The sequence below is a fragment of the Palaemon carinicauda genome, chromosome 44, assembly GCF_036898095.1.
Source record: "Palaemon carinicauda isolate YSFRI2023 chromosome 44, ASM3689809v2, whole genome shotgun sequence".
Taxonomy (NCBI): Eukaryota; Metazoa; Arthropoda; class Malacostraca; order Decapoda; family Palaemonidae; genus Palaemon; species Palaemon carinicauda.
Window position 1 is genome coordinate 32,253,857 of NC_090768.1, and position 27,822 is coordinate 32,281,678.

General features: G+C 34.6%; 2 protein-coding genes across 2 annotated transcripts in view; one reads left to right on the forward strand and one right to left on the reverse strand.

Annotated features, from left to right (window-relative positions):
* r (carbamoyl-phosphate synthetase 2, aspartate transcarbamylase, and dihydroorotase rudimentary) overlaps window positions 1-27,822 on the reverse strand; it is a 309,516-nt gene that overhangs the window by 82,393 nt on the left and 199,301 nt on the right.
* The window catches only part of LOC137634544 (uncharacterized), a 39,452-nt gene that overhangs the window by 4,878 nt on the left and 6,752 nt on the right, over window positions 1-27,822 (forward strand). Inside the window, exons 2-10 of the mRNA XM_068366995.1 lie at window positions 12,186-12,299; window positions 13,019-13,197; window positions 14,041-14,215; window positions 20,062-20,191; window positions 20,651-21,636; window positions 21,890-22,017; window positions 24,772-24,937; window positions 26,365-26,631; window positions 26,849-27,046. Coding sequence (XP_068223096.1) covers window positions 12,234-12,299; window positions 13,019-13,197; window positions 14,041-14,215; window positions 20,062-20,191; window positions 20,651-21,636; window positions 21,890-22,017; window positions 24,772-24,937; window positions 26,365-26,631; window positions 26,849-27,046 — 2,295 coding nt within the window. The 5' untranslated portion in view covers window positions 12,186-12,233. The remainder of the gene's footprint in view (window positions 1-12,185; window positions 12,300-13,018; window positions 13,198-14,040; window positions 14,216-20,061; window positions 20,192-20,650; window positions 21,637-21,889; window positions 22,018-24,771; window positions 24,938-26,364; window positions 26,632-26,848; window positions 27,047-27,822) is intronic.

Here is a 27,822-nt window from a genome sequence, read left to right on the forward strand (position 1 = left end):
AAAAACTACATCATCTTCTCTACTCATTCAATATGAGCAAATGCTGCTAAAATGCAGAAGAAATTTCTCTTACTAGCTAAACTAGTGACTAGAATGTATTCTGTATATATGTAAAAAATATCCTTGGAATTCTAATTAGATAAGATAAGCCACAGCTTTATCTAATCAGCTTCGAGTCATTACCACTCCTTCTGACAATAACTATTTTCCCTCGTTTAGTGAAAATGAAAAAAAATATTGCTTATGTAACCATCTTAATCACCAAGAGAGATTACAGAGGGATTTATGGTACATTATTTTCAATCAATCTGTCAAATGCTTCCTTCAATAATAAAGCTGGTCTGTCGTCACTATTTCATATAGTACAATATGGCGAATATAGAACAAAATATAATTTAATAATAATCTTTCCAATTCTAAGTTCTTATTATCACATATTAATATAAAACTGTACAGTAATATAAAAATGTTTGCAAGAAAATTTGGTTACATACTCTACTGTACTTATGAACTTCCATGTCTTGTTATAAAATGCTCTTGCTTCCCAGTCCTTTTAAATATTCATAGATTCTTTCATTATTGTTAAATGTTCAAATTTGTGTCATTCACCTATAAACCATCATTAATGTAACAAAATTCTTTCTACATTAGCAAGAGTTTCATATTCATTGCCATCCCTTCAACAAAATGGCGTATCATACACCAACAGCCTCCTATGCATCAAAGTGCAAAAATTATTACTCAGATCCGTTAACTAACTTTCAATAGTTTGATAAAATTTCTTAATTGTTTTCCTTTCAATATTTATGAAATTAAAAGTTTTATAAATTCAGAAGATAGTGTGTATATGTTCAAAGGAATTATTTCTGGCCCAATGAATTTACCCTAAACACAGTACTGTATACACATTTAATAAGGTGATGTATAAATTAACAGATTATGGGTAAATGGCAGTTATGATACCGTTATTCCTTTTGAACGGAAGGAAAGATGTATGGGAAACATGATAATAGAAAAAAACTTTCAACAAAACTAAGGATTAAGAATCTTATGTGGATGATAGTTTGTTAGGGTCAATTTATTGGTTTATTTACAAATAAATGTGATTCTATTTTAGAGTAGTAAAGGTTGACTAAAACCATTCGCGAAAGAAATTTTTTTGGCCGAGAAATTTATAAGAAATATTGTAAAGAGGTTAGTGATAAAAAATTAGGCCATAATTCAAGTTTAGCTAGATGTAGGAAACATGGGTGTAGATGACTGGTGTATATTTAGAAGTACTTCAGCCAAGGATGAAGAAAAAAGTGAATCATATAAAGGTTGAGGCTTTTGAAATTGGTATAAAAACTGAAGTGTCCACAGGTCAAAATTTGGATGCATTTTTTTATGAGAATGATTAATGCTTAAATAAATATCTGTACTGTATGGTCCCTGCGGAGAAATTACATCCCAAGAGCCTGAAATTGTAAAAGGTTAGAAAACTTGCCAGAAAGCTATAAAAATTTTCAAGGTAACAAGCTCAAATAGTGAAAACGTGAAAAAAAATATTTGAACGAGTATAATTTGTAAGGTTTATGAAACGAAGACAAAGAATGCAAAATTATGAAAATACCGTTTCATTGTTAGTAGATATCCAATCAGAACAGCCTATCAATCATGTGATTTCAGCCTCTGCAAAAATTATTCCATGGAATATGTCTCTTTCTTATCTACACCGAGAAATAATTCTGTTGAAAATGTTTGCATTAATCTTTAACAGACCATTTACTTCATAGTCTTTAATTTTCCATCTTATTCCTGTGAATTAGTTTTGATTGTTCTCATTTCAGTTTAAACTAATAGCAATACAATGAAAATTAAAGAAATATATTCGCTCAATTACTTTCTGTATAAGCATGACAAAATAAATTGGATTTCATTTCTAGAGTGTGTACATTTGAGGTTAAGTAAAAGTGTTAAGAGTTTTCATGCAATGCTGCCGAGTTTTCTGTACAAATATATGGAAGTAGCTATGAAATTGTACTGTATAGGTGTATAGGTATAGAAAAAAATCATGCTTCACCCTTGTGAGTGAGGATTTGATTTAGCCTGTGTTCTTATCTGATGTCTCCCCCTTTGGAGGAGAAATGTCCGGTGGCATAAACAAATTCCTATACAGGTAGTTATGTAATTATACAAATTGACAAATATTTTATCTTTTCATTCATTGGTTTGGTAATTACTCCACAATAATTGTTTCAGGGACAATTAAGCATTTTCTAATACTCTCTCATAAAAAACAAATCCGAAGTAATTTCTACACCTAAACTGCTGATGGACAGCAAGGACATTTAATTTCATTATCATAAAAAACTGAAGTAGTTGGAGGGGCAAAAAATATCAATGAATGACTGGTAATTATCTGGCACAAAAACATCAATAGTCAATAATGCCGATTGGTGTAAGATTAACAGAGTTAGCAACTTGAAAAAAAAATAACACTTATAAAACATTTTGGATTTTATATTCAAAGATGTACAGTTGGACACAGGAATTCCTGGTACAGCTCTCTCTGAGAAAGTGTACCCTATCCTGTGTGTTGCATTGCCGACCACTGATGCCATCTCCCACTAAACTATCTGTTTGTTTACTCTCCACGGAGTAAGGGTGTGAGAGAGTGCTACTCCTTAAGCATGGTGTGCCGGGAATTCCAGTGTCCAATTGTACCTGCCATCCCCACCAAGAGCTTCATACAGGAATCGTTCTCAGAGATCCCCAACATTGAGAAATTCAATCAATAAATATTGGAGGGTTCCATTTTGGTACCTAAGTCGTCAACAGAATTTTTCTAAGGTAACACTGTTGGGAGCTCGTCAGGGAGTCCAGGGGCAGGGGAACTGTATCGGTGGGATTTTTTGTAGTGGGGGTGAATATAATTAAAGTGAACAAAACAAATGGATAAAAATAAGTTTTACGAGAAGAAAATTTTAAGACTGATGACATCCTAAAAGATATCCCAAGCATTTCATGAAATTAATTCCTCCACCAATGACACCTGCAAGAGCGGACTTCCAAATGCCCACTTCCTACCCAACCCCAATGCGAATACCACCACCATGGTTAGAGTGGCTCAAGCGTAAAAGCCCATCTTGCTTGATGGAACTTGAAGCATTACAATAATACAGTCATTCCTGCACTAATTATAGTGGCAGGCAAACCGGACAGAACGCAGATCTATCTGAGGTATCTACAGTAAGCACCAGTTTTTTTTTTTTTTTAAAGATAATCCAGCTAATCAATGGGGGAATAAAGACATTTCTTTGGTCAAAACATTACTGGGTGGTTGTCAAAATCCGCACAACAACAATTGGTTTAAAATTTGATTCCATTCCCAGAATTGGTATCTCTTCCCAATAATCAGGACAGTGAAAAGAGCAAGACGTTACTCAGCTATGTGAGAGACAGCTGATAAAATATGAAGGTTATAAGGAACAGAAATAGTAAGAGAGACATTTTATGATTTTGAGACAAACTAGATTGAGGAAAAAAAATATTCCTGTTCTACAGCCCTCCTAATGCTGAATTCAACAAGGTACAGTACAGTATAGATATTCCGTGTTGAAGCCAAAGTAGTCTCTCAGTCAGAGGGTGGGGGAGCTAAAAGAAGAATGGCTTACTGTCTTGAAGGTAGAATCAGCTGATCAATACGCACAACACTGTGGCATCGACAGATATTAATCAACAGTGTTCAATAGAATATTCATAATTAACAAGGTAGCAAATGATAAACATATAGCAGTTTATGATAGAGAAATTGCTTGGGTCTATCACTAAAAGTTTTGATATTTGTAGAGCAAGTCAGAACTACTTTTTTTTCATGAGGATCACCATTGTTGTTCAAAACACTCTGAACCCCACAAAACAGGATCCAAATTTGATAATTTTAACATGACGAATATCAGAGAACAGGTAGTCTGGTCTTGAGTGCAGCAAAATAGGCTGACAATAAATGATTATAAAGAAATACGAATGCAGAACCAATAATAAACTTGCAACAGAAAAGGTGGATTACAAAATAACTACTGTCAGAAATTAGTAAAAGAAATGAAAACAAGCACAGGTGGTGTTAAACCATTAAATGGAAAGGGGCGCGATATCCTGAATAAATAATATACTACAACTGGAGAAAAAATGAACTTTACACTGATTAATTGATTTCACATCTAAGGACATTGATGGTGATATTTATTATAAATAAAAAACAAAAGAATATTCAATGAAAAACACAAAAGTGAAGATGTCATTATAAAAGTTGAATGGCTTCCAGAAGATCTGCTTCTAAAATAAATCTAAAAATACTGCTAGCATAGAACAAAACACCATGTCCAAGAATCTTAGCATGGATGAACCTGCCATCGTCACCTCGAGCCTCATACAGATATCTACTTCTTTTGGTACTGTAAGAAGGGCATTCTGTCAACAAATTACTCACTGTCAAGGGTACCAAACAGTCATTGAAATATGGCTGGTATTGGCCAGTTAGCAGAAATCTATGTGTCAACTGAGTGTGACAATGACAAAGAGTAGTCTCCCACTTTCGGGGCATTATGTTATACTTTCAAGGGGATATAACAATTGTTATTTCTCTCGTCTTACTTTCAACTAAACTATCCCAGTGCTGTTGCAAATTACTATAAATCAAATCATTAATGCTGGGTAAGCAATATTAACAGAGAATTGGATACATTCCTGGTAGCAACTCAGCTGCAGTATTCTTTGTTAATAAATCTGTCTTCTCGTTTCCAGACACACCTACGTGTGCCGGAACCCAGCAAAATCGAACCGTTATGCCTCTCAGTCTAATAATAAAAAGCCATTCTTAAATCCTTATAACTAAAGCTTGAAGGACACTCCTTGCATCACTAAAAATGGTAAAATTACTCTCCTCTTCCAATGCTATTTTCTCAATAGCAGTTAGTATGCCATAAAGTTCAGCAGTAAATAAGGAAGCTGTTAGAGGAAGCACACCTCTGCAATTAAAACCATTACAATGTACTCCAAATCCAATGCCAACATCAGATTTGGAGCTATCAGTATATATAAAAGTCAATTCTCTATGTTTTGCAACATGTTCCATAAAAAGAGACCATGCTTCCAAGTCATTCATGCTTTTTTTAACACCAATGAAATATTTACAAAAAGATCTCCCTGGCAATTTCCATGGAGGGGTTGATGATATCTTAAATGGAATCACCTTTATTCTAACTATATCAAGACTGTGTACCAACTGTTTCACAGGAAAAATATAAAGTTAAGGTGCAACTCAAAGTATGTTGAGTGCCTTACAAGGTTTGCAGTCTGATAGGCTAAAGAATTAGGAAGTCTTTACAACCTGAAGCAATACCGAACAATAGAAAACTTAGGTAAAGGTCTAAAGGTAATTCTCCAGTGTCAACAAGGCGGCTTTCGATAGGCGAAGTTTTAAAGGCTCCTGTGGCCAATCTGAGACCAGTATGGTGTATATAATCTAAAAGCTTTAATCGACTTTGGGTGGTTGAGGAGTATATTTCACACCCATAACTCATTTTTGAAAAAATAAGGCCTTGTATAACTTTAAAATAGTTGTGCAGTCTGCCCCCATGATGTACGGGACAAAACTTTTAAACGATTCAGAGCCTCAAGAAACTTTACTTTTGAAGCTTTTAAGTGAGGAACCCATGTAAGCCTACAATAAAATTTCAATCATAAAAATTTAATATCTTACACACGAAATCTGTCGACCTTTGATGTACATATACGGGTCTGGATGTACTCATGGAATATGACAGAAATGGACAACAGTACAGTAGTTGTGTTCGTCGAAAACTTAAATCAGCCCATTGGATTATTTTATCAATTGAGAGTTGTAATTTTCTCTCAATCAATAACATTCTAGCTTCAGCAAATGATATGGAGAGAGATCCTCTACAAACAACATCAAGAGAATATCTTGAGGAATGACACAGAATATCGCATTGATGGCTAATGTAAATATCTTTACTCTGAAGGACAAGAGAGCAGACAATATTATCAACTGTGCTAATGCACTGAAGAACTTCTGTAATAACAAATCTGTGCCCGATTGAAATAAAAATCCATATTCTATACATGCACAAACCAAATCCTTAAAACCTCAGCACAGACACAATGGAGTCAACACGAATGTTATAAGATAACAAAGAAAGCAGAAAAAAAATTGATAAACTACAGTACTATCGAGTGATAGCACAAAAAAAAAAATCAAAGCCACAACAATCTGATAACATAAATCTAAAAAAGAAAATATATAGAAAAATAAAATCAAAGGACTTCCAAACTGTCTTCTGTACAAAAATGATTCAGCCTAACCTCATGTTTAGAATTTCACATGGACTTTCAAGCAGAAAAATCTAGTCGAATTTGAAAGATGCAAAATGAAAAGGGATCTTTATCATTGGCTTAAAATGTAAAAAAAAGATGCAACATCTATTTCGTATTATCATTGTCCTAGATTTCACCGCACCAACTTTACCATAACTGGTTATTGCTCAAAGGTTGGACATTCTCTATTTTATAGCAAACTACAAAGAAATAATGTGAAACATGCCAAAGGAATCAATCAGAACAACTAATGAATACATCAAGAAAACACATTCTAACGACAATGCAAAGGTTTTACTAAATAAACATAATTTAAAATGATTTTTTTCGCAAGAAAGAAAACTTAGTTGATTTTACCCCTTTACTAAATAATTTGGTTTAAATACAATATGATATGACAAGAGATTGAGAAGGTATAAAAAAAGCTATTGCCATAAATTGATGTTTTTTTTTAATATTTATACAACCCATGAAAGGAAGCTAAAATTTGGCAACAGAGAGAGAGAGAGAGAGAGAGAGAGAGAGAGAGAGAGAGAGAGAGAGAGAGAGAGAGAGAGAGAGAGAGAGAGAGAGAGAGAGAGCCTTACCTTATTGCCTTATTTTTTGTTTGGGTTCCCCCAGGTCCCTCAGTGTGAGGCACCTCGTATATCCACCAGAGTTGCTAATACATCTTCCGGTGTATTTTGCATCTTCCAGTCATGGATGGTCTGGGATGCATCTTAGGTATTTATCGAGCTGATTTTTAAACGCATCTACGCTCACTCCTGATATGTTTCTTAGATGAGCTGGCAGCACATTAAATAGTCGCTGCATTATCGATGCTGGTGCGTAGTGGATTAATGTCCTGTGCGCCTTTCTCAGTTTACCTGGAATGCTTTTTGGCACTATTAATCTACCTCGGCTTGCTCTTTCTGATACTTTAAGCTCCATGATGTTTTCAGCAATTCCTTCTATTTGCTTCCATGCTTGTATTATCATGTAGCGTTCTCTTCTCCTTTCTAGACTGTATAGTTTTAAAAATTGCAGTCTTTCCCAGTAATCAAGGTCCTTAACTTCTTCTATTCTAGCAGTATAGGACCTTTGTACACTCTCTATTTGCGCAATATCCTTTTGGTAGTGTGGGTACCATATCACATTGCAGTACTCGAGTTTACTACGCACATAAGTTTTGTAAAGCATAATCATGTGTTCAGCTTTTCTTGTTTTAAAGTGTCTGAATAACATTCCCATTTTTGCTTTACATTTAGCCAACAGTGTTGCTATTTGGTCGTTGCATAACATATTCCTATTTAAAATTACACCAAGATCTTTAATTGCTTCCTTGTTTGTGATTGTCTCATTATTAGGTCCCTTGTATGCATACACCATTCCTTCTCTGTTTCCATAATTTATTGATTCGAATTTATCGGAGTTAAATACCATCCTATTTATCTCCGCCCATTCATATATTTTGTTTAGATCTCTTTGTAGTGAGTTCCTATCTTCATCACAAGTAATTTCTCTACTTATTCTTGTGTCATCGGCGAAACTTCTCACTACGGAGTTTTCAACATCACAGTCTATGTCTGAGATCATAATAACAAATAGCAGTGCAGCTAATACCGTACCTTGGGGCACACCAGATATTACCTGGGCTTCATCTGATTTCTCGTCATTTGCAACCACTATCTGTTTTCTGTTTTGCAGGAATTCTTTTACCCATTTTCCTATCTTTCCCACAATATTATGCTTTCTCATTTTTTTCTCCAATATGTTATGGTCTACCTTGTCAAAGGCTTTTGCAAAATCTAGATAGATCACATCTGTGTCTTTTTCATTTATCATATTATTGTATATGTTTTCATAGTGAGCTATCAGTTGGGTCTGTGTACTTTTTCCAGGTACGAAACCGTGTTGACCCATATTAAACAAATTATTTTTGACCAAATGGTTCATTATTTTCTTTTTTATTACCCTCTCATACACTTTCATAATATGTGATGTTAGACTAACAGGTCTATAATTGCTTGCCTCTAGTCTTGATCCACTTTTGAAGATAGGGGTTATATAAGCTAATTTATGTTTAACATATATCTCGCTCATATCTATACTCTGTCTTAGCAGTATTGCAAGTGGCTTCGCGATAGTGTTTGCAGTTTTTTTTAACAAAATCGCTGGAACTCCATCTGGTCCGGCTGCCGATCCATTTTTAATTTCATTTATAGCCGTGACAATATCTGCTTCATTAATATCTATATCCGTTAGATATTCAACATTTTCTTCTCTCATTTCTGTTTCATTATTCTCATTCGCAATTCTTGGCGTGAACTCACTCTTATATTTTTCTGCTAATATGTTGCATATTTCCTTTTTTTCATTCGTTAGCCGTCCTTCAATTCTTAGAGGGCCTATTTCTATTCTCCTTTTATTCATCTTTTTTGCATAGGAGTAAAGTACTTTGGGGTTTCTTTTTATATTTTGAAGTGTCCTTTCTTCTAAGTCCCTTTTTTCATTTTCTTTCGACTGTATAATCTTTTGTTCTGCATTTTCTATCTTACATTTTATTTCCCTCATTTTCCACACATTTTTTTCTTTTGCAAGATTTTTCTTCCACTTTTTAATTTTCTGAAATAAGATCCTTCTGTCTCTTGGTATGCACGTCTTTTGTTTATTGTTTTTTTTCGGTACATATTTTTCAACAATTTTCTCCAGTATTTTGTACAGTATATCTACTTACCTGTATATTATCACTTATAAATACATTTTTCCATTCTTTATTCAGTTCTTCATTTATTTCTGACCATTTTATACTCTTACTGTAAAAGTTATATTTTCCATATCCTTCCCAAAGTTTTGTGCTTTTATTAATTCTGTGATCACTTGCTTTGGAATGAACTATCAATTCTATGACATTGTGGTCTGAAATTCCCGTGTTATACACTATTATTTCTTTAACATAATTCACCTCATTCACAAATACTAGATCTAGAACATTTTCCTTTCTTGTTGGAATGTGGTTTATTTGTTGCATATTATGTTCTAATAGCATATCTTGAAGCTTTTCAAATTGCCTCTTATCTTCTGCGCTACTATTACTATCTTTTTTATATGTATACATACAACCACTTTCTTCTATCCGTTCTTTCCAATCCACGAAAGGAAAGTTAAAATCTCCGGATAGGAGTATATTCCAGTCTTTATGGTTTCTACATATATCATCTATTTTTTCTATTATTATGTCAAACTCCTTAGTGTTTGGGGGTCTGTAAACTACAATATTCATTAGTTTTTCAAATTCAAATTCTACCGCAATCAATTCACATTCTGTGTTGCTGTATTTTTCACATACTTTTCCTTGATTTATGTCTCTTCCATATATTGCGGTTCCCCCTTGATTCCTATTTTTTCTGTCTGATCTATAAGTTTGGAAACCCTTTATCTGGTCATCACTGCCAGTCTCTTGGGAATACCATGTTTCACTTATATTTAATATATCTATTTTTTCAATTTGGGTTAGTTCTTCTAAGAACTCTATTTTCCTTTTAGAGTTACTCGTGACTAAACCCTGTGCATTCATTACTATTATGGTTTGTGTTTCATCCCCATTATTTAATATTGGTAATAATATGGATTCTCCCATGCTTCCTTCCTGTTCTGATATGATGTTCTTTTCTTCATTTCCCGGAATTCTGCCATTAAAAAATCCAACTTTTCTATTATATTTGCTCTTTCGCCTTCATATTTATTTGTGTGTGTATACCTGCAACTGTCCCCATATCTGCACCAACCCCTGGCATTATAGATGCATTCTTTGTAGTTGGGCTCTAAATGTGCAGGTTTGGGTTGAAAGGCCTCATATCTTGGGGCTCTTGGTTCAAAGCGCGGTATATACACGGCCTGCTTTTTTGTTTCTTTTTTTGTTTCTTTTTTGCTTTCATTTTTCTTTTCAGTTTGCTGAGTTTTCTTACTTTCATTCATGGTTGCAGGATGCATATATCGACATTTTTTGTTGTAAATGCATCCTTTTCCTTCTTTTAGGTTTTTGCATATTTTTGGATGGAGATCTCTGCATTCGTCTCCATATCCGTCTAAATACGCACATTTACCATATATTTCATAATTATGGCATATCTTTAGATGCTTGTAGTAGCATCTTTCGCCAAATCTGCAATTCCCTCTTTTCAGCATATTGCAGACTATATCCTTCTTTTCTATTTTTTCTTGTTCTTGCTCTTCCCTAAAATTATGTAGGTCCGGGTAGAGTCTCTTGGGTCTATTATTTGTTTCCATCTGGTAATTTATTTCTTCATAAGTATGTTGTTGGATGGCATCATAGGTTATATCAATGATTTCTTCTGCATCCTTACACATATCCTGTTCATTGTTCTCCTCTTCTTCTTTTTCTTCTTCTTCTTCTTCTATTTCTTCTTCTTCCTCTTCTTTATCTTCAACTATTTGCAGATTTAGTCTCGACTTAATTATATTTTCTATCCAGACTAAGCATGTTGAGCAGAATACCTTTGTGTCTTTATTTTTTATTTTTTGCTGTATTTCAGCACATGTGGGATGTGTTGGGACATGACAGGCATCACATTTTCTAATCAATTGTTGAGGATTATTAATGGAATACCATATCTTACATGTATTACACCATTTTGGCATTCTTTTTCCCATTGCATCAATCAGCATATTCACCATATTGGACTTCTTATTGTTCTTTGATGGAATGTGTTGATTGATGTAGACTTTCTTTATAAGTCTCTTTAACACTTGGATTTTCTTTGGAATTTCTTCTATTATTTTGCTGATGTTTTCCGCAGATTTGCTCCAGTTTATTGGATCATATTGTTTCAATATGTCTGCGAATATTTTTCCGTCACATTGGTTGACGTTACTAGTGACCTCTGTTATCAGACGGTCGAGCTCCTGTTTCGCCAACTCATGGAATTTATTTTTGCTGAGTCCAGCGATGTCTCTTCAAGCCTTGCCCGTGTTGTACATAGCCATCTTGATTAGATTTTTAGTAATTCACAAGATAACTATTCTATGCCGACGTTTTATCCCACTTCTCCGACCTCAAACTAATCACTGACTATTCACGAAAACTTGTAGCTATATTGCACTCGATAGCCTTTTGTTATCCGCGTTAAATCATGATATTTATAGGGTCGCAAAAGTGTAATCACTCACTGGCACAGAGAGAGAGAGAGAGAGAGAGAGAGAGAGAGAGAGAGAGAGAGAGAGAATTATTTTCATGAAGGATGTCCACCTTGATTATCAGCTATGGAAGTACTGTACATTTTTTGTTGACAACTTATGATTTGTAATAAGTAAAAAAAATCTTGTATTATCATTCTTACAACTTACAACGCTCCTAAAGTACCATTTTAAAATCGATTAACTATACTAACATACATGATGGTAAAATCTAAATGCTTATAATGTAATTTCAAAAATGTATTAAGTAATATAAAATCAAACCTTGTAGGAGTTAGTTTCTTTAACAGACTTTGAAATCATAAACAAGTCTTCAACAGCCAAGGGAACCAGTCATCTCAAAATGGTTAGAAATAGCCACCCATTAGAAATCTATGAGTCATAACATGTTCCATTTTTCAGATGACATCGGTCAGTTTCCTTTCTTAGCAAATTTCCAGAATTCTATAATTAGCCTTCTACCAATCAGATGCTCTCACAAGATGAACTAAGCATCATTTTTGTTTTATTAATGTTACTGACAATGGCTGTAAATAACAATTGAATGCTCATACTGTTTAATGCTCTGAAGTTCTCGGCAAGTCTATTAAAAGAGATTTTTTTCATTTCAGGATAAAAGTGGGTGGGGCTATAAAAGCCCCCTCACAGAAAAAAATAAAATGGGAAATATCTGTAGGAAGAAGAAGCGACAAGTAAATGATAATCCAGAAAGTACTGAGCCAACGGTAAGTAATAGAATTCAACAAAAATCATAAGACATCACCATAACACAATGTAAAAAGCAGGAAGATATTAGATGGAACAGATTAAAGAAGAGCAAACACCTACAATGAAATAAAAATCAACACAAGACAATTGAAGCATTTGATACACATTTTCATTTCCTTACATACAAAATCAAGTTAAATTTCTTGAATTGATTGCAAAAAACGAAAAACAACAAAAACCATACTGATATCTACAAGTACAGCCGCTTGAAAAACAATTTCCACAATGTCACCACTGTTTAAATTCTAAGATAGACGGCCTGAAAGAATTAAGCATCTGGTTCGACAACGTAAAACACAATTTGTTTTTCTGAAGTACCTTTGGTTTCCCATATCCTATACCTCTTAAGAATGCCATCTACTGGGCAAGAAAAAACAATGCTTCATAGCAGTGTTATGACAAGATAGTCATATTAAACGTATCTGTAACAGTAGGTTCTTCATTTTTAATTTTATTCCATTTAGGTTTTTGTTAGTAGAATCTAGAGGAAGATCTGCTAAATATTTCTTCTTCTGGGCTTGAATAGTGTTTCTGGGAAAGATATTAGTTATATGTATCTTTTTTAGCTCAGGAAGCAATCACTTCAAGAATATTAGCCCAAAGATTCTAAAGCAAGTTTCATTGAAATAATGACATACTATATCCTTTACAAATTCTAATTGTACGATTTCTGCAGATAATCTCGCATGGCTTTGGCTCGCCAACTAAGTCACCAGTTGAGAAGTGGGAGGAGAAGCAGAAAGAACAAAATGCTAAAGTTATGGAACGAATGAGAGAGGACTTCCATACTAGACCAGATAACTTCCTTCTCAATCTTCTGGTTTTGTCACTTCAATTCTATCAAAATTACAACAAGTATGTACTGCAGGACTTGGTACATTCTAGGGATGGGATCAGTTTTTATATTTTACTAGTGTAGCTACACTACTGAAAGATCACATAAGTTTAGTGTGCAATTAAGTGTTCCCTAAACACTTTTTATTCCTGTTAAAGTAACACAAATACATACTGTACATGTTATGAGAAGTCTTTCCATGAAACTCAAAAAAAGAAAAAACTTAGTTGTATTAAAATTTCATTGTTAAACTTTTTAAAGCAGTGGGGCTGCAATTCATTTTTATTCACAATTTAAAGTTCAGGACTAAACTATTATATTTATTGGATATTGATTGGCATTAACAGACTACTGTATTTCAAGGGTTCGACATAAAACAATGTAAATTGCCCTGCGCAATTTCAGTACCTTATGGATTGTCCTTACAAATCACACAAGGTCCATTTTACAAATATTAGAGATTATAGTAATGGTGCTTTAAAGATTTTAAAATTTTACAAAAGGTTTTTAATTTATAGCTTGTAAAAAAATTCAAAATCCACTAAAAAAAAAAAACCTATCATCTAACCAATATTTTCCTTATCAAAAGGTATTAACTGTTACTTCCCAAAATTATTTCCAAAAAGCTAATCAATGTCAATTCACAGCCTTTAAACCATTAACTTAGGGCTAAATATATTTCAGAATAAATAATTTTATTTATAAAACTATAGAATTTTACTGTTCACTACTGGACCATGAATAACATAATCATATATGGCACAGTACTTTTACTCTACCGTACACATTATAATCTATGTCAAAAACTTTTAATTTCTATAATACTGCACCCCTAAACATGCTCAAATATATTTCCATTGAAGAGAAAAGGCAACGATCAGTCACCACATCAGAGACCGAGAGCAAGGCCTTGGCAAGAAGTTGACACCCTCCAAGAGGAAAATCATATACATGGGCGGCTTTGAGGAGATTTCTGGCACACACGTGTTGTACCAGTCAAAATATGAGAAGTACATGGAACTACCAACACCTCTACAGGTAAACCTTATAGCAAACAATCTTTTATACATGTTACGCTTGGCATTCAATACCTAATTTGTAACCCAGATAACAGTCGGTCATATCTTAAGGATTAGGGTAACTATATTACATGTAATAAATCTTGTCATACACAATGTCAGCCAAACTAAGCTCAGAAAGTATTTGGATCTATATAATTCATGAAACTATATTCTAATTTCAAACTACATCTCCATTAGGAATTATATATATATATATTTATATAGATGCTGCCCCATGAGGTTAATAGATGCACTGACAATAAAATAAGAGAAATTATGAAATTTCTAGCCAAATTTAAGGATAAAATGGCTGACTTTAACCATATATACATTAACGATCTTATCTAGTGTAAAATTAAAAAAAATCTATAAGACGGACAAAAGGTAACTGTCTTACTTGTAATGTTAAGATAAGCAATTCAATTGACAAATAACCCAATTTGCCACAAGTACAGGAAAAGATTACTTCAGTTTTTGAGATGTTTACTAAAGAACTTGACTAATGATATAACATATGTTTCCTTTTATCCCTTATATTTTTATCATTATTCATTTTCTAAGGATACAGTACATTTATTTAATCTGTTTCTAAGAATGATACCAGTACCAAAATTTCTGGCTATTTTCTAACCGCTTTCATTCCTCATATAGCAGTTACCATTACTCGCAGAGATTTGCTGCCTCTCAAGCTTACACTTGGCAACTCGCAGCTTACTACTCATATATTTGTATGGCTAGTAAACAGGAAGATTCGACATATGATTACTTTCATCATTCTTACATCTAGATTTAGTGTTCTTGGCTCATTACTTTACATACTATATACTCATGGCACGTGGTTTGGCCTAAAAAACAATTTTGTTGCATATGCGGATGATGCTGCTCTCTTTGCATCAATTCCATCTCCAGAATGTAGATCTGGTTGTTCCATCCCTTGATAAAGATCTTGCTAAAATTAGTGCATGGTGGGCATGGTTCGAGAAACACATGAGGTCTGTGTGTTCTTCAATTGCACAAAAAAATTGGCTTATTGAAAAAGTCTCTTATGATTTTCAGTGATCAATCTATTCTGAAGGAGTGTGTTAATTATATCATTCTACCTTGTTTTGAGTATTGTTTTCCTGTCTGGTCTTGAGCTGCTGATTCTCATCGACAGAAACTTAGTCTATTAAATTTCTTATTCCTGATCCAGATATTAATCTCTGGCACCCTTGTTCAATTAGTTTGTTATGCATGTTGCATACAATTTTTTTATAGTTCTGACCATCCTTTACATTCTGATCTTCCCGGATAGTACCATCATATTCGTAATACTAGGTATGCAGTTAATTCTAATAGTCAGGCCTTTTCCATCATGAGGCTCAATACTGCACAGTATTCTAGAAGTTTCATTCCAGATATGACAAAGTTTTGGAATGATTTTCCTAACTGGGTTGTTGAATCAGTAGAACTTCAAACTTCAAAAGTTAAACTTGCAGCATATGTTTTTATGTTGTACAGGCTATGTCTCTGTTTATAGTTTATGCATGAAAAATCTCTCTTAATGCTGAAACTGTTCTTTGATTATTTTAATTGTTTATTACTTTTCATATAGTTTACTTGATTTTCTTTCCTCACTGGGCAATTTTTCCCTGTTGGAGCCCTTGGCCTTATGGCATCCTGCTTTTCTACCTAGGGTTGTAACTTTGCTAGTAATAATAATAATAATTAAAAATAGGCTTTATCCTAATGTTTCCCTGATATTCATTTAGATTGCAGTGAGATCAATCATTTTGCTGCCCTTCTCAATGAGTTAATTCCATGTTTTGTACATGACACCTTCACTCACTTTGCAGTTGACATTGCTGCATCTGGTTTTCTCCTTGTATCAAGTGGTAGAGTATCTGGAAAATTTTCATTATGCTCCTTTTCCTGGTTTCATCAACAATCCCTCTGTTCTTCACAAAGGGCTTTCTTCCAGTTGGGAATTTATAGATGCTCGTTTTCAGTCTTATATTCTCCTGACCTTGTCAGTGTGAATCTGGATAGTACATTTGTTAAGTGCAGAGAAGACTCAAGTTTACTTAACTTTCCTTATCTTACACTCCAAGAATCACCCGATATATCCTAAATATCTTTTCTCAAATGGAGAGACTCCCTATAATGTTATGAACTGGCAAATAACATTTTCTGACATGGTTTACTCGTAATCCCCTATACGTAATTCCTTTTACACATCAATCTAGGCTTTGTACATAAAAAAATCTTTGAATCTATGCACTGACTTTGTACTAGAAACAAAATCTCACAAAGCTATGTACCTACCAGTTATGTTCTCAGCAATATGGAAATACTCTACATGAAACTTCACGTCTCTACATATATTGTTTGGAAATTGCAGCCGCGTGGATAACCATATCACTTCTATGAACCTCCCCTCATGTTCATCTCAGGAACCTTAGTTAGCCTATATCAAAGCTAAAACTTAAACTAAAAAAAATCATGTAAAGAGTGCACATCGAAACAACAACAGATCTAAACTGCAAACAAAGGAATGGGGCGCCAGAGACGTACGAGGGCACCGTAAGGTGAGAGGATATGTAACGGCTCCTCACTTATCCTTCCCCTTAGTTGATTAGACTGGGTAAAATCTATTGGGGGTGCAGATATCTATGGTTATCTTCAGATGTGTCCCTGATTATACACGATATCTTTGGATAGTCGTTCCAGGGGTTGGATCCCCGTGATACCCGACGGTAATTCTCTTGTAATATCACCCACAGAAATATTATACAGTAGGAAGCTGCCGAAGGGAACTTCCATCAGGACGACATGGCTCGAGCCCAAAAATAGATCTTTCCTACATCAAAATCCGTTTTATATATTGTTGACACAATTTAGCAGTTAATGACAATGACAAAGGCTTGGCCATCTCAATTCCAAGAACTACCTTTGTCTTGTTAATGATTCAAAGGTTTACCCGTGTTTCAGTCTGAGAACAGCTTCTAAAAGTGTTCACCAGGACTATGTCCCCAATTTCCAAATGACTGAGGACTCTGGGGCTAAGAGCTCTTTCATATCTGAAAGATTGGCTATTTTTTTTTAGCAATTTTTTGGGAAGGATTCGGGTTCAACAAGTCTGGTTGCTCTAGGTTACTAGAACAGCTGGGGATCCTGGCAAATTTAAAATAGTCTCTTCTGGTCACAAATCAGAAGATTCTACATCTAGGAATAATAATAGGGACCGTTCCTTTTCGGGGTATTCCATCAGAGAAACGAATTCAGTCTCTTTTTGTTGAAACGGTTCAAAAGGTTGCAGTCTAAGCCAGATCTTATGGGAATGAAACTTTTAGGGACAAGACTTCCTAAAAGATATTTGCTTCAATGTGATGCCTAAAATTAACAGAAATTTAAATCTAGACAATTTCTATTCCAGTAATGAAGAAACATCTTTAAATGCTGAGCTGGTGGGACAATCACAGTCAGTTATCCCAAGGAGTTCCTTTAGAAATAAAAATCTCAGATATTTCTACTCACACAGATGCCTCACAGGAAGGAAGGAGTACAAGTCTGAATATTTTACATGTGTCATGGAAATGGACATGGCAGGAATCAACTCTTCATATCTATTGCATGGAGCTTTTATCGACATTCAAGACCCTTTACGACCAGGAACCACTGGTAGTAAGAAAATCTCTGGTGCTGTTTTCAGACAATACGACAGCATTAGTATATATCTGGAGCCAATGGGGGATAAGGTCACAATCCCTGTTCCAGACAGTGGAGGAGCCACTGAGTCAAGACAAATTTGAGAGGAATAAAACTTCCTTGGTTCATTCCAAGAGAATCTTAGCATATCAGTTAAACAGGAAAAATCATATTCTTCCAAACAAATGGTCTCTACATCCATCAGTATGTCTGGAAAATAGGAAATGGTGGGATTGACCGAACGTGGACATGTTTGCAACATTACTGAAAATTTTTTTAGAGAAGTTTCATTTACATGTTCTGGATCACTTAGCATATAAGGTAGATGCCCTAATACAAAATTGGTCGAATCAGCACCTTTACACCTTTCTACCTCTTGCCATGATTTGTGAGGCGATAAACAAAATTCAGTTTCTCAAAAACAGCAGGATAACACTGGTAGCTCAGTTTTGGCCACAAGTTCACAGATCTACGGCATTTGTTGTCAAGAGTGTCCGAGAAGGTTACCATACAGTCAATCTTCTTAGACCACCAATTTTGAAGGTGATTCATCCAAACCCAAATATGCTACATTTAACCACATGGAGACTATCCATCCTGTATTCTGAGAAAAAATGGGTTTTTATGGTCCTCTACATTGTATATCATAGCATAACATAGAAGACAGTCTACTAATAACCTGTATCAAAGAAAATAGAATGTCCAAGTTTTGAACCTTTAGAGAATATTTTTATTGAAGATTTCACAGCTAAGACACTTTTTCTGTTGTCTTTGTCATCAGCCAAATGCATAAATGAACTACAAGCACTGTCTTAAGATATGCTTTGGGGAAACATAAGATAATTTCAACTCCCTTGCCTACTTTGAGCTAAAAATTATTTATTTTAAGACTAAAGGTTTTCCATAATTCTTTCATATTCCCTATTTAGAAAAGGAGAGGAGCATTAAATAAAAATGATGTCTTTGTCCAGTAAGAGCCATTCAGCATTGTTTGGACTAGATTACGGGTATTGGAGGTAATATTCATAATTTTTGTTAGATTAGAGTTGCAAATCATCCAATGTCTGAATATGCAATATACTTTCTTGTTATAAGTTTGGTCACAGAGGCTCACAAAAAGTTTAATCCAAGGTTATAAAAGATTTGAAGGTTAGGGTTTAAGCTATTGGAAGTGTAGCTACATCTTTTATTTCTAGTAGAAATCTCTTTGGAAAGAAGTTTAGCAGCCGCTAAATGGCATACCAAGTATGTATTTGTGAAATATATTAACTAACAATATTGATGGGCTTCCGGTCCAATGGTGGCTGATGGTAATGTGGTCTAATAAAATTTTTAAGTTTAATCAATTCCATTTTCTAGTTTGAAAAAAAAATGGTTCAAGTTACATGATGTTGGGGGTTTATAAAAATAAGTAATAGGGGATAAGGTATTATTTAGGAAAATTTTGAGTTCCGTATTTGAAATTTTTATACGAGATGACCTGTTTCCAAAAATATTAGACTAGCCTACAGGGGCATAGAGAGTTCTAGTTAAATATTTTTCAAGTTAAACTACAGTATAAATTACTCGCGTATCATTTTCCTTCATTGGCGACCTACCTCTTTCATTGATTGGAGTCAACAATATAATCATCAGGGAAGGTTCTAAAAATAAATGGAATTATGATAATTAAATCTTATTTCTATACTTAACTGATGTCCATATACATGTCCATTGAATGAGGCATGTACAGTATATGAATATCTGTTTATCTCCTCCATGATTAATGGCGTATACGGAACAGTTTCGACTCAAAAGACAGAGATCCAGGATTTACCTAAGCCATTGTCATTGATATAGCTAGATTGCCTTATTATTTTACTTGAAGCTTAAGTAATAAAGGGAGAGAAAATGAGAAATTCTATTAGGTTTAGGGGTAAATGTTGATTTTAGAGTTTTCAGAGAGAAGTAATATGAAAATTGGACAAGTTATAAAACAAATTTTATTATAAAAATTCTATTTTTTGTCATATTCCACAATCTATCTCTTAAGACACAATTCAACCTGTACCTACACATCCATTGAATGCTTTTATGTGAATTAACATGACTTCCCCACACCATATTTTACCCTTCTTGAAATATTTTTTTTTAAAGGTTTACATCATACAAGATAACCTCGATGTTTACCCAGATGAACACATAGAGGAGTTACAGAAGCGTAACTACACTGATCTAGATGGACCGTCATACCGTTTTGGCATAGAATACTCACAGAGACATAAAGGTAGTATGTCAAAATTCAATAAAAAAATTAATTACTTAATATTCTGTACTGTATGCAAATGTCATCTCCTATTTTTCATAGTAAAGATATATAAAAGAAAATAAATTCAGATAAGAAATATACCAATATCAATTATAGTACAAAATATATCACTGCACCCCTTCAAAATTTCATTACCATTGCAAAATGTTGGAGTAGCCAAGTAAATCTATATGATATAGCACCTGATGTCTATCTATATCATGAATTATGAAATATTTTGGATTCCAGTAGCTGTTGTATGCAAAAATTACAAGAATCTTACCTAAAAATTCATAATTTTTCTTCAAATTTACTAACATTTTAATACTTTAGCACTAAACAGAGTATTATGGCATCCATTCTAAATGTATTTTTTTCATTTGGAAAAAAATGTCAAATTCTTTAGATATGATACAATAAAGTTCTTCACACTTTCAGGATATGTCAGATTAAGGTGCGCTGACATCATCCCTGGAGCAACTCGGAACAACACTTACGAAGACATTTATGCATTCATGGCTCCTGTCGATGACAGTCTGCCAGATCCTATAGTTGATCTTCGGCCTCTGAGAAGAAACTCGCTGATCAGCACCGCAGAGGATGATGATAACATACCCCATTTACCAGCATGCTGGCAGAGTAGTTTGCCCTCGCTCACATCATTTGAAGAGGAAAATGAAAATGATTCGTCCGGTGATGAGATGGTCCCACCACCTCCAGCACTCATGGGACGGCGACCAAGTGGAGTGATGCCACTCAATTACCCTAACAAGACGTTACACTTATCCACTTCCAGGAAAACATCCAACACTCAGCAAAATGGTTTTCCTGGAGCAAATATTAAAACACAAGAGCCCCAAAACATTCCAAACCTGACTGAAAGAAGACCTAGTGGAATTTTTCCAAAAATGAGCCCAAACATGGATCAACTTAGTCTCACTAAAAAAGACAAGAAGAAAATTAATACACAAGATGAATTTGCCAATCTGAAGAGAGTTCTAGCAGGAATTGAAGAAGAGAGTGAAGAAGAAGAAGAGGGCGAGGATGAAGTGGACGGTGGGAACAATGCCGAGAACAAAACTTATAAATATCTGATGAGAGATCTGACAAATTCTCCACCGGATCCTCCAGAAGAAGAAATTCAGCTAGAGGATTCTGATCAGCCAAAAGAATTACCTCAGCTAGATGCAGCACTTAACAAAGGATGTTTTATGGATCGTAAAATAAAAATCAAAGAAGAAGGAGATGCTTATGGAGTTAAAACTCGTACAGAATTACGAACATATTTTTCATCAATACGCTACTTGGAATGCTTCGAGGATGATTTCCATGGGCTTCTGACTATATTAGGAAAGGAACACTTGATAGATGCAAGTAGCATGCAAATGCCTGCAATTCTTGCCAGTCAATTAATGATTGAAGGGGTATGTTGATTCAGCAACTGACTTATTTTGGTGCACTTTTTCTAAATTCAAAATAAGAAAAATTAAAAAATTTAGCGGTATCCAGAAAAATCTAACTAATTCTATGTATTCTTACATATTACTGGCGTTACAGGTTATATTTTTAGTTCTTAAAGATCACAAATGAAGTGTTGCAAAGAAATAGTTTTCTTAGGACTATATAATTTAGATACTTCCTTATCTTCTAGACATAAAATCCTTATCTTTGATACAGATTGGTCCAAAATATAATACCGAGTTCATTCCATCTATAATTCTTAAAGAGTGGCCAAACTGTGCTTTCGAATGGAAGTTGAGAGAACGAAAGCCAAGGAATGATCCAGAAACTAAAATGGTCTACAGGTAAGAAAACTGATGCAATTCTCATAGGACAGTAATTCAATGAAATCCTTTACGAAACAAGAGTTTTTAAATGCTGAAAAATGACCTGACTTTAATATAAGAAAAAAGAAAATATTGCTACTTTACTGCATCTACCAGGATTACGGGGTGGCAATGAATTTTTATCCATGTACAGTATTAGGTTAACTAAGCAAAAGCCAACTACATTATAAAAATCACAATATTCGTGCCAAATTACCAATTGGTATTCCACTATTAGATATTACTTCAGTACAGATGAAAAAACAAATGGGAATTTCCCAGGGTTTTAATCTAATACTTAGAGGGGTTATAAGAAGACACTTTCCCAGTCTCTTCCCTTTGATAAAATTTTTTTAGTTTTGTTAAAGAATTCTTTTGAATTTACTGTATATGTATTTATCTCACTTTCTCTTAATTTTCTACTCAATAGAATTTTATTCCTTCAACATACTTTTGCATTACCATCATATCCTTTTAGCTTTTCACCATGTATATTGTAATTTATTCTTGGAATGTTTTTTTCGGAGATTTGCTAATTTCTCTTTACATTTTTGGTGATAGGATGATGTGTGGTTATAAAAGAACTTCCTGTTACAGGCTAGAACATACGTCAAATACCAATGAAATACAGGATAGTCTTTCCTGCTACAGGGGCAGTGTATCAAGACACAAAGGATAAACTCTTATTTTAAAGCAGGACTCGCTGGTTTAGCCTCTATTGAATCCATCGCAGGTCCTCTAACATTGAATTTGTCCTCTAATAACTGATGACACATCATTGAGAACCAATTCTAATAATGGGGACAATACCACGTCAGCATTTGCCTCCCTGTCAGCCACCATCTTTTTTATTCCTTGTCATTTCATTACGACAGCTTTTCTGCGAGCATAAATTTGATGGTTTTTCAAAGTTTAAGAGAGAACTCCAGTGGGAGTGGACTTTTCAGACACTTGTCCTCTTGAGTTTAGTGACAAGGGAAGAATTGGTTGGGATGGTTTCTGCTATGGATGCTAAGGAGGCGGCCTTAGTGAGATAGTGAGATACCCATGCTATCTTGCACGGATGTGTGTCGTTGTACAGTAGAGGTTTTGATATTCCCTTTGATGAGCTGGAATTCGAGGATTACGATACCTTTCCTCAATCCCATTGACAAATTAAGGAACCATTGCCTTGGGTGTGTCTCCAGCTTAGCCCTAAGGATGTGTTACTGCTGATGCAAAAGTCTGCTCTTGACAATCTGGCAGATGTAGTCTCATATGTTGGGTGGGGGGGGGATACTCCTCAAACACAACCTTTTAGAGGCAATTGTGGTGGGGATGACAGTCCCAGGCCAGAAGATACCCTTCCTGGCAAAAATGGTCATGATTGGGCTGAAATCTATTAGGGACACAATGTTGAAAACATATTTCACCTTACCCAAAGAACTTAATCCCTTTTTATCTTTGGAATTTCAAAGGATTAACAGAATTCCATTGGTTTCATTAGGTATTTCTTCCAAAGAAATAAAAGACTTTTGTAGGTACACATCAACTGGGAGACTATTTTCCTTCTATTCCAAAGACACTTGGGACAGCAAGTTTAGTGCTTGGCAGACACCTTTTAATCTGGTGCCTATTATGTTTTCTCTGGAAGTAGGAGCTGCCAGTGGATCTTAGACTACCTGTTCACCTACAGTATGACAAAGCTACTGTGCTATTCTACTTATGACGTTTTATACATTGCCGGCTTGCAATCTGGAAAAAGGTTGACAGAGAAACTCCTTTAAAGTATTACCCTGTGTCAACATGTTTTCTACCAAGCCTTAGAAGATGAAGCTAGGGTTAACAATTTGGCAGCGAATAGTTTTCTTTTAGAGAAGTAGAAGAAACTCTTTACACATATTCTAAAAAGAAGAAAACGTTCAATTATAAGGCTCGGTCCTATAATAGAGATCACCAACAGTTTCAACAGCAGCCCCAAAATAGACCAGCATCACAGGTTCAACAAAGACCATTCCAATCTACATACAACTTTCCTCAAGATGATGAAAGGCAGCAACATCAATCTTCCCAGACAAAGACCCAAGCACCTAATTCTTGGGGATTTTTTTTTTTCAAAGGAGAAAGAGGTCTTAGAAGCAGAATAAGGGAGGTCACAGTTCTAGCATATTTCACAAAGGTAAAGAACCTCAACAATATCATCATCAGGTTGGTGGCTGTCTCCATCGTTTTAGAAAAGACATTTCTTGGTGGGGGCAAAGTATTAAAAGGTTTGGGCTGGTCACGGATTTCCAAACCACCTCCACGACACATTCTTTCAAGCCAAAACCCATGGAATTCAATCAACCCTTGTCAGCAAAGTACTTGAAAAAGGAACCATAGATATAGAGATTTCTAGAATTCCACAGCAGATTTTTAAGTGTCCCAAAGAAAGACTTATCAGAGAGGAAAGTGATCCTCAACTTACATTTTCTTAACAAGCTCATCAGATGTGATAACCGATACACTACTATTGCCATACACTGCCATATGATTACAATACTACACTAGAGAAGCAGACCTATTACAAAGGAATCCTTTTAATTTTAAGGTAGATGCTGACAATTAGCCTGCTTCAAGATGGGAGAAATATTAATGCCAGATAAGTATAAAAATAACTAACTTTACTAAAATTCTATTTTCGCTACATCAATCAGAATCTGACTGTAACACAACTTGAAGCCATCATCAACATAATATGATCTTTACTTGCAGATGGCCAAAGCCTCAAAACATCGAAGAAGTCACAAAGATGGGTTGCAATCTTGTGCCAATTGGACACTATAACCCCAGTCAACCAAATACAGTTATGAAGATTGAATGGCAGATTCAGTTTGCAAGGGCTGAACAAATTCTCCTAAGAAGTCTAGGACACTCACAGGTAAGAACATATTGGATTAAGCCACATGAAAAAAGAAGGCTAATAATAAGATTTGGTTCTCATGCCACTTTCTATACATACATACATATACCAAGGCACTTCCCCCAATTTTATGGTGAATAGGAAACACACATTCCTTTGTCAATAACTTTACTCTCCCTGATATTCTCGGTCTTCCCACTAGTTTCCTTCTCAGCACTTCATTATATGCTGCTTTTAGAACTGGTCCTCACTCATTATCAGATGTTCAAACCATATTAGCCTCAGATTTTATTTTAACCTCTGGATATCATTCCTCAACAGCAACTTCCATATCATCATGTTCTACTCTATTCACACTTTCCTGGTAGTAATTCCTTCATATACTCTGGCTAAACCCTCAATGAATTCCGGTACAGTATCAGTATTCATGGTCAGGTAACTTGCAATCAATTATTTATATTATGACTGGTTTTCTGGTTAAGTCCATTAAATCTCATTAAGCTTTCCCACTTGTCATTTTCCAAAAAAGGATTGGAAACTGGATTTAAAACTTTTTTTTACATAGGTTGCATTGGTATAGCCAGCCTTAAGGGAGAGAATATGGCTAAGCAATTTTATCAAATTACTGTATATTATAGAATAATCAATAAAGAACTTTATTAGCCCACAGGGACGCATGCAAAAGCATGCTTAACTTCAGCATCCATCAGATATTCAATCAGGAAGAAAACTCTGTAAAATGGGCATAAAAAATGAGAAAAATGGCAACGAAGATCTGAACCAGTTTGGAAATCAAGGAGAAAGTGAAAAGGACAGAAGAGAATGACTGACGAAAAATTATCCTTAAACAAACCCAGTAAAAAGCAAAGTTGACAATGATAATGTCATTAGAAAAAATTACACATTACTTCATAATTCAAGTCCCGAAGGCGAAGATTATAAGAGAGTGCCCTATGTCTAACAAGTACTAAAATAAGATTCAAATATTCATAATACATTATCTTCAGACTAAATTTAACAAAACCCTTAAATCATCATTACACCCCATATGACTTGCCTATCATACCGTAAACATGTAAATTATCCATCAGTTACTATGTGGTTCATATTTCCTCAAAACTTTTCATCACATGATGCTGATTATTCCCTCTGAAGTCCCCCTAAGCTTTATCTCTCTTGCTTTTGGGGCCTGACCTTATCTAAGTAGAAAAATCATAATTCATAAAGACCCAATATTTCTACAATCTGTAATTAACACATGCCAACAAATTCTATGAGATTTACCCAAAACATGTATCCCATCTACACGAGCAGTCTTACAAAAAACTAATAATAATATCTGGGACAGTAATAACAAGACAATAAAGAGGTACCATATTTACAAAACTGTTACATGAACCATTTAATCTAAGTCTGATTACTAAAATCGCTCTTTGTTTTCACAGATAAGACTTTTGCTGCTAGTGGAATTCCTAATGAAAGATCATATGAAAGATATACCAGGCCTAAAAACACAACATCTTCGATACATTCTTTATTGGATGTGTGAGCACAATTTCCGTGATTGGCAGGAGGAGAGGTTGGGTACCAAACTGAAAGCTTACCTCAAAACTTTATATAACTGCCTGTCAACAGAAAACCTTCCCCACTATTTCATTGACAAGTGTAATTTAATGGAAACCATACCTGAGAGATACTTGAGGCAGATACAGGTAAATTCTTAATTTTACAACTTGCTGGCCGTGTTCAATGAACCAATTGATCTTCTGGTTCCTCAAAATTTATATTTTAAACTGAAAAATCAGTTTCTAGGAGAAATTCTCAATAAAATAATGAGAAATTGACTATTAACTGGATTGAAAACAAAACATGCTAGAGTTGATGATAATGTATTTACTAAGCTTTCCCTTTAATAACCTGATGTTTCAGGCACTTGTGCGCAACATGAAAGACAACCTTCCAATGTACTTGATGCACACAATGCGACGCATGAGGACAGAGGACGACTTCTATCCAATGCTAGACATCAAGGCTCTCTATAAACTTGTCACACCTGAACATTATGGCATGGACAAAATAAACCCTGCTCTCTTAAGCTTGATGGGAGGTGATGGAAAATCAGAGTTTGTGAGTAATTTTAATTATTCTGTTAATTAGCAACATTTACTCCTAAAAGGCTATGTACCATTTGCTTTACAAATATGCGACCACAGTACAGTATTTACTCCTGTATAGGGAAGATACGCTTGTATATAAAAGTTACAAATGACAGTTGTATTTAATATGTGGAATTCTAATACTGAGATAAATATTTCTAAACTCACCTGACGTTCGTAGTGCTTCTCTCTCAAAGGTGGTTAATTGCCAACATCTACCCTAAAACTAAAACAATTCCTATTTTCTTTCCTTGTAATAGGCCTACCCCTCTCGGTTAGTACAGAGTTAGTACAGAGTTATTCCGACGGTTAATGGCAATTATCTAGGCATAGGTACGTCATAATTTCTGTATTTACAGTTCTCAAGTCCCATTTGCATGACTGTTGTTTGCCAGAGTTACATGATTTTTTTTTATACATATTCTAGGGTCTCCTGGAATTACTATGAATACCTGTAGGAATTGCTCATGGAACTTACTGCTAGGCATTCATGATCCTCATTTTCTTTGTATTAAATGCCAGGGACAGGATTATAATTTGAATCATCATTGTGAGGAAAGTGATTCACTAACAGTTCCTCTTATGAACAGATATCTGCACCTGGTAACTGACCGCTAAAAGAGTTTCAAACATATTTGAACAAAGGATTCTTGAGGTGATTGACTAAAGAAATTTTGTTTATAAATTAATATACAAAGGAGTATAATTGAAATCCTGTAGTAGACATTATTTCGACTCCTAGAAGGA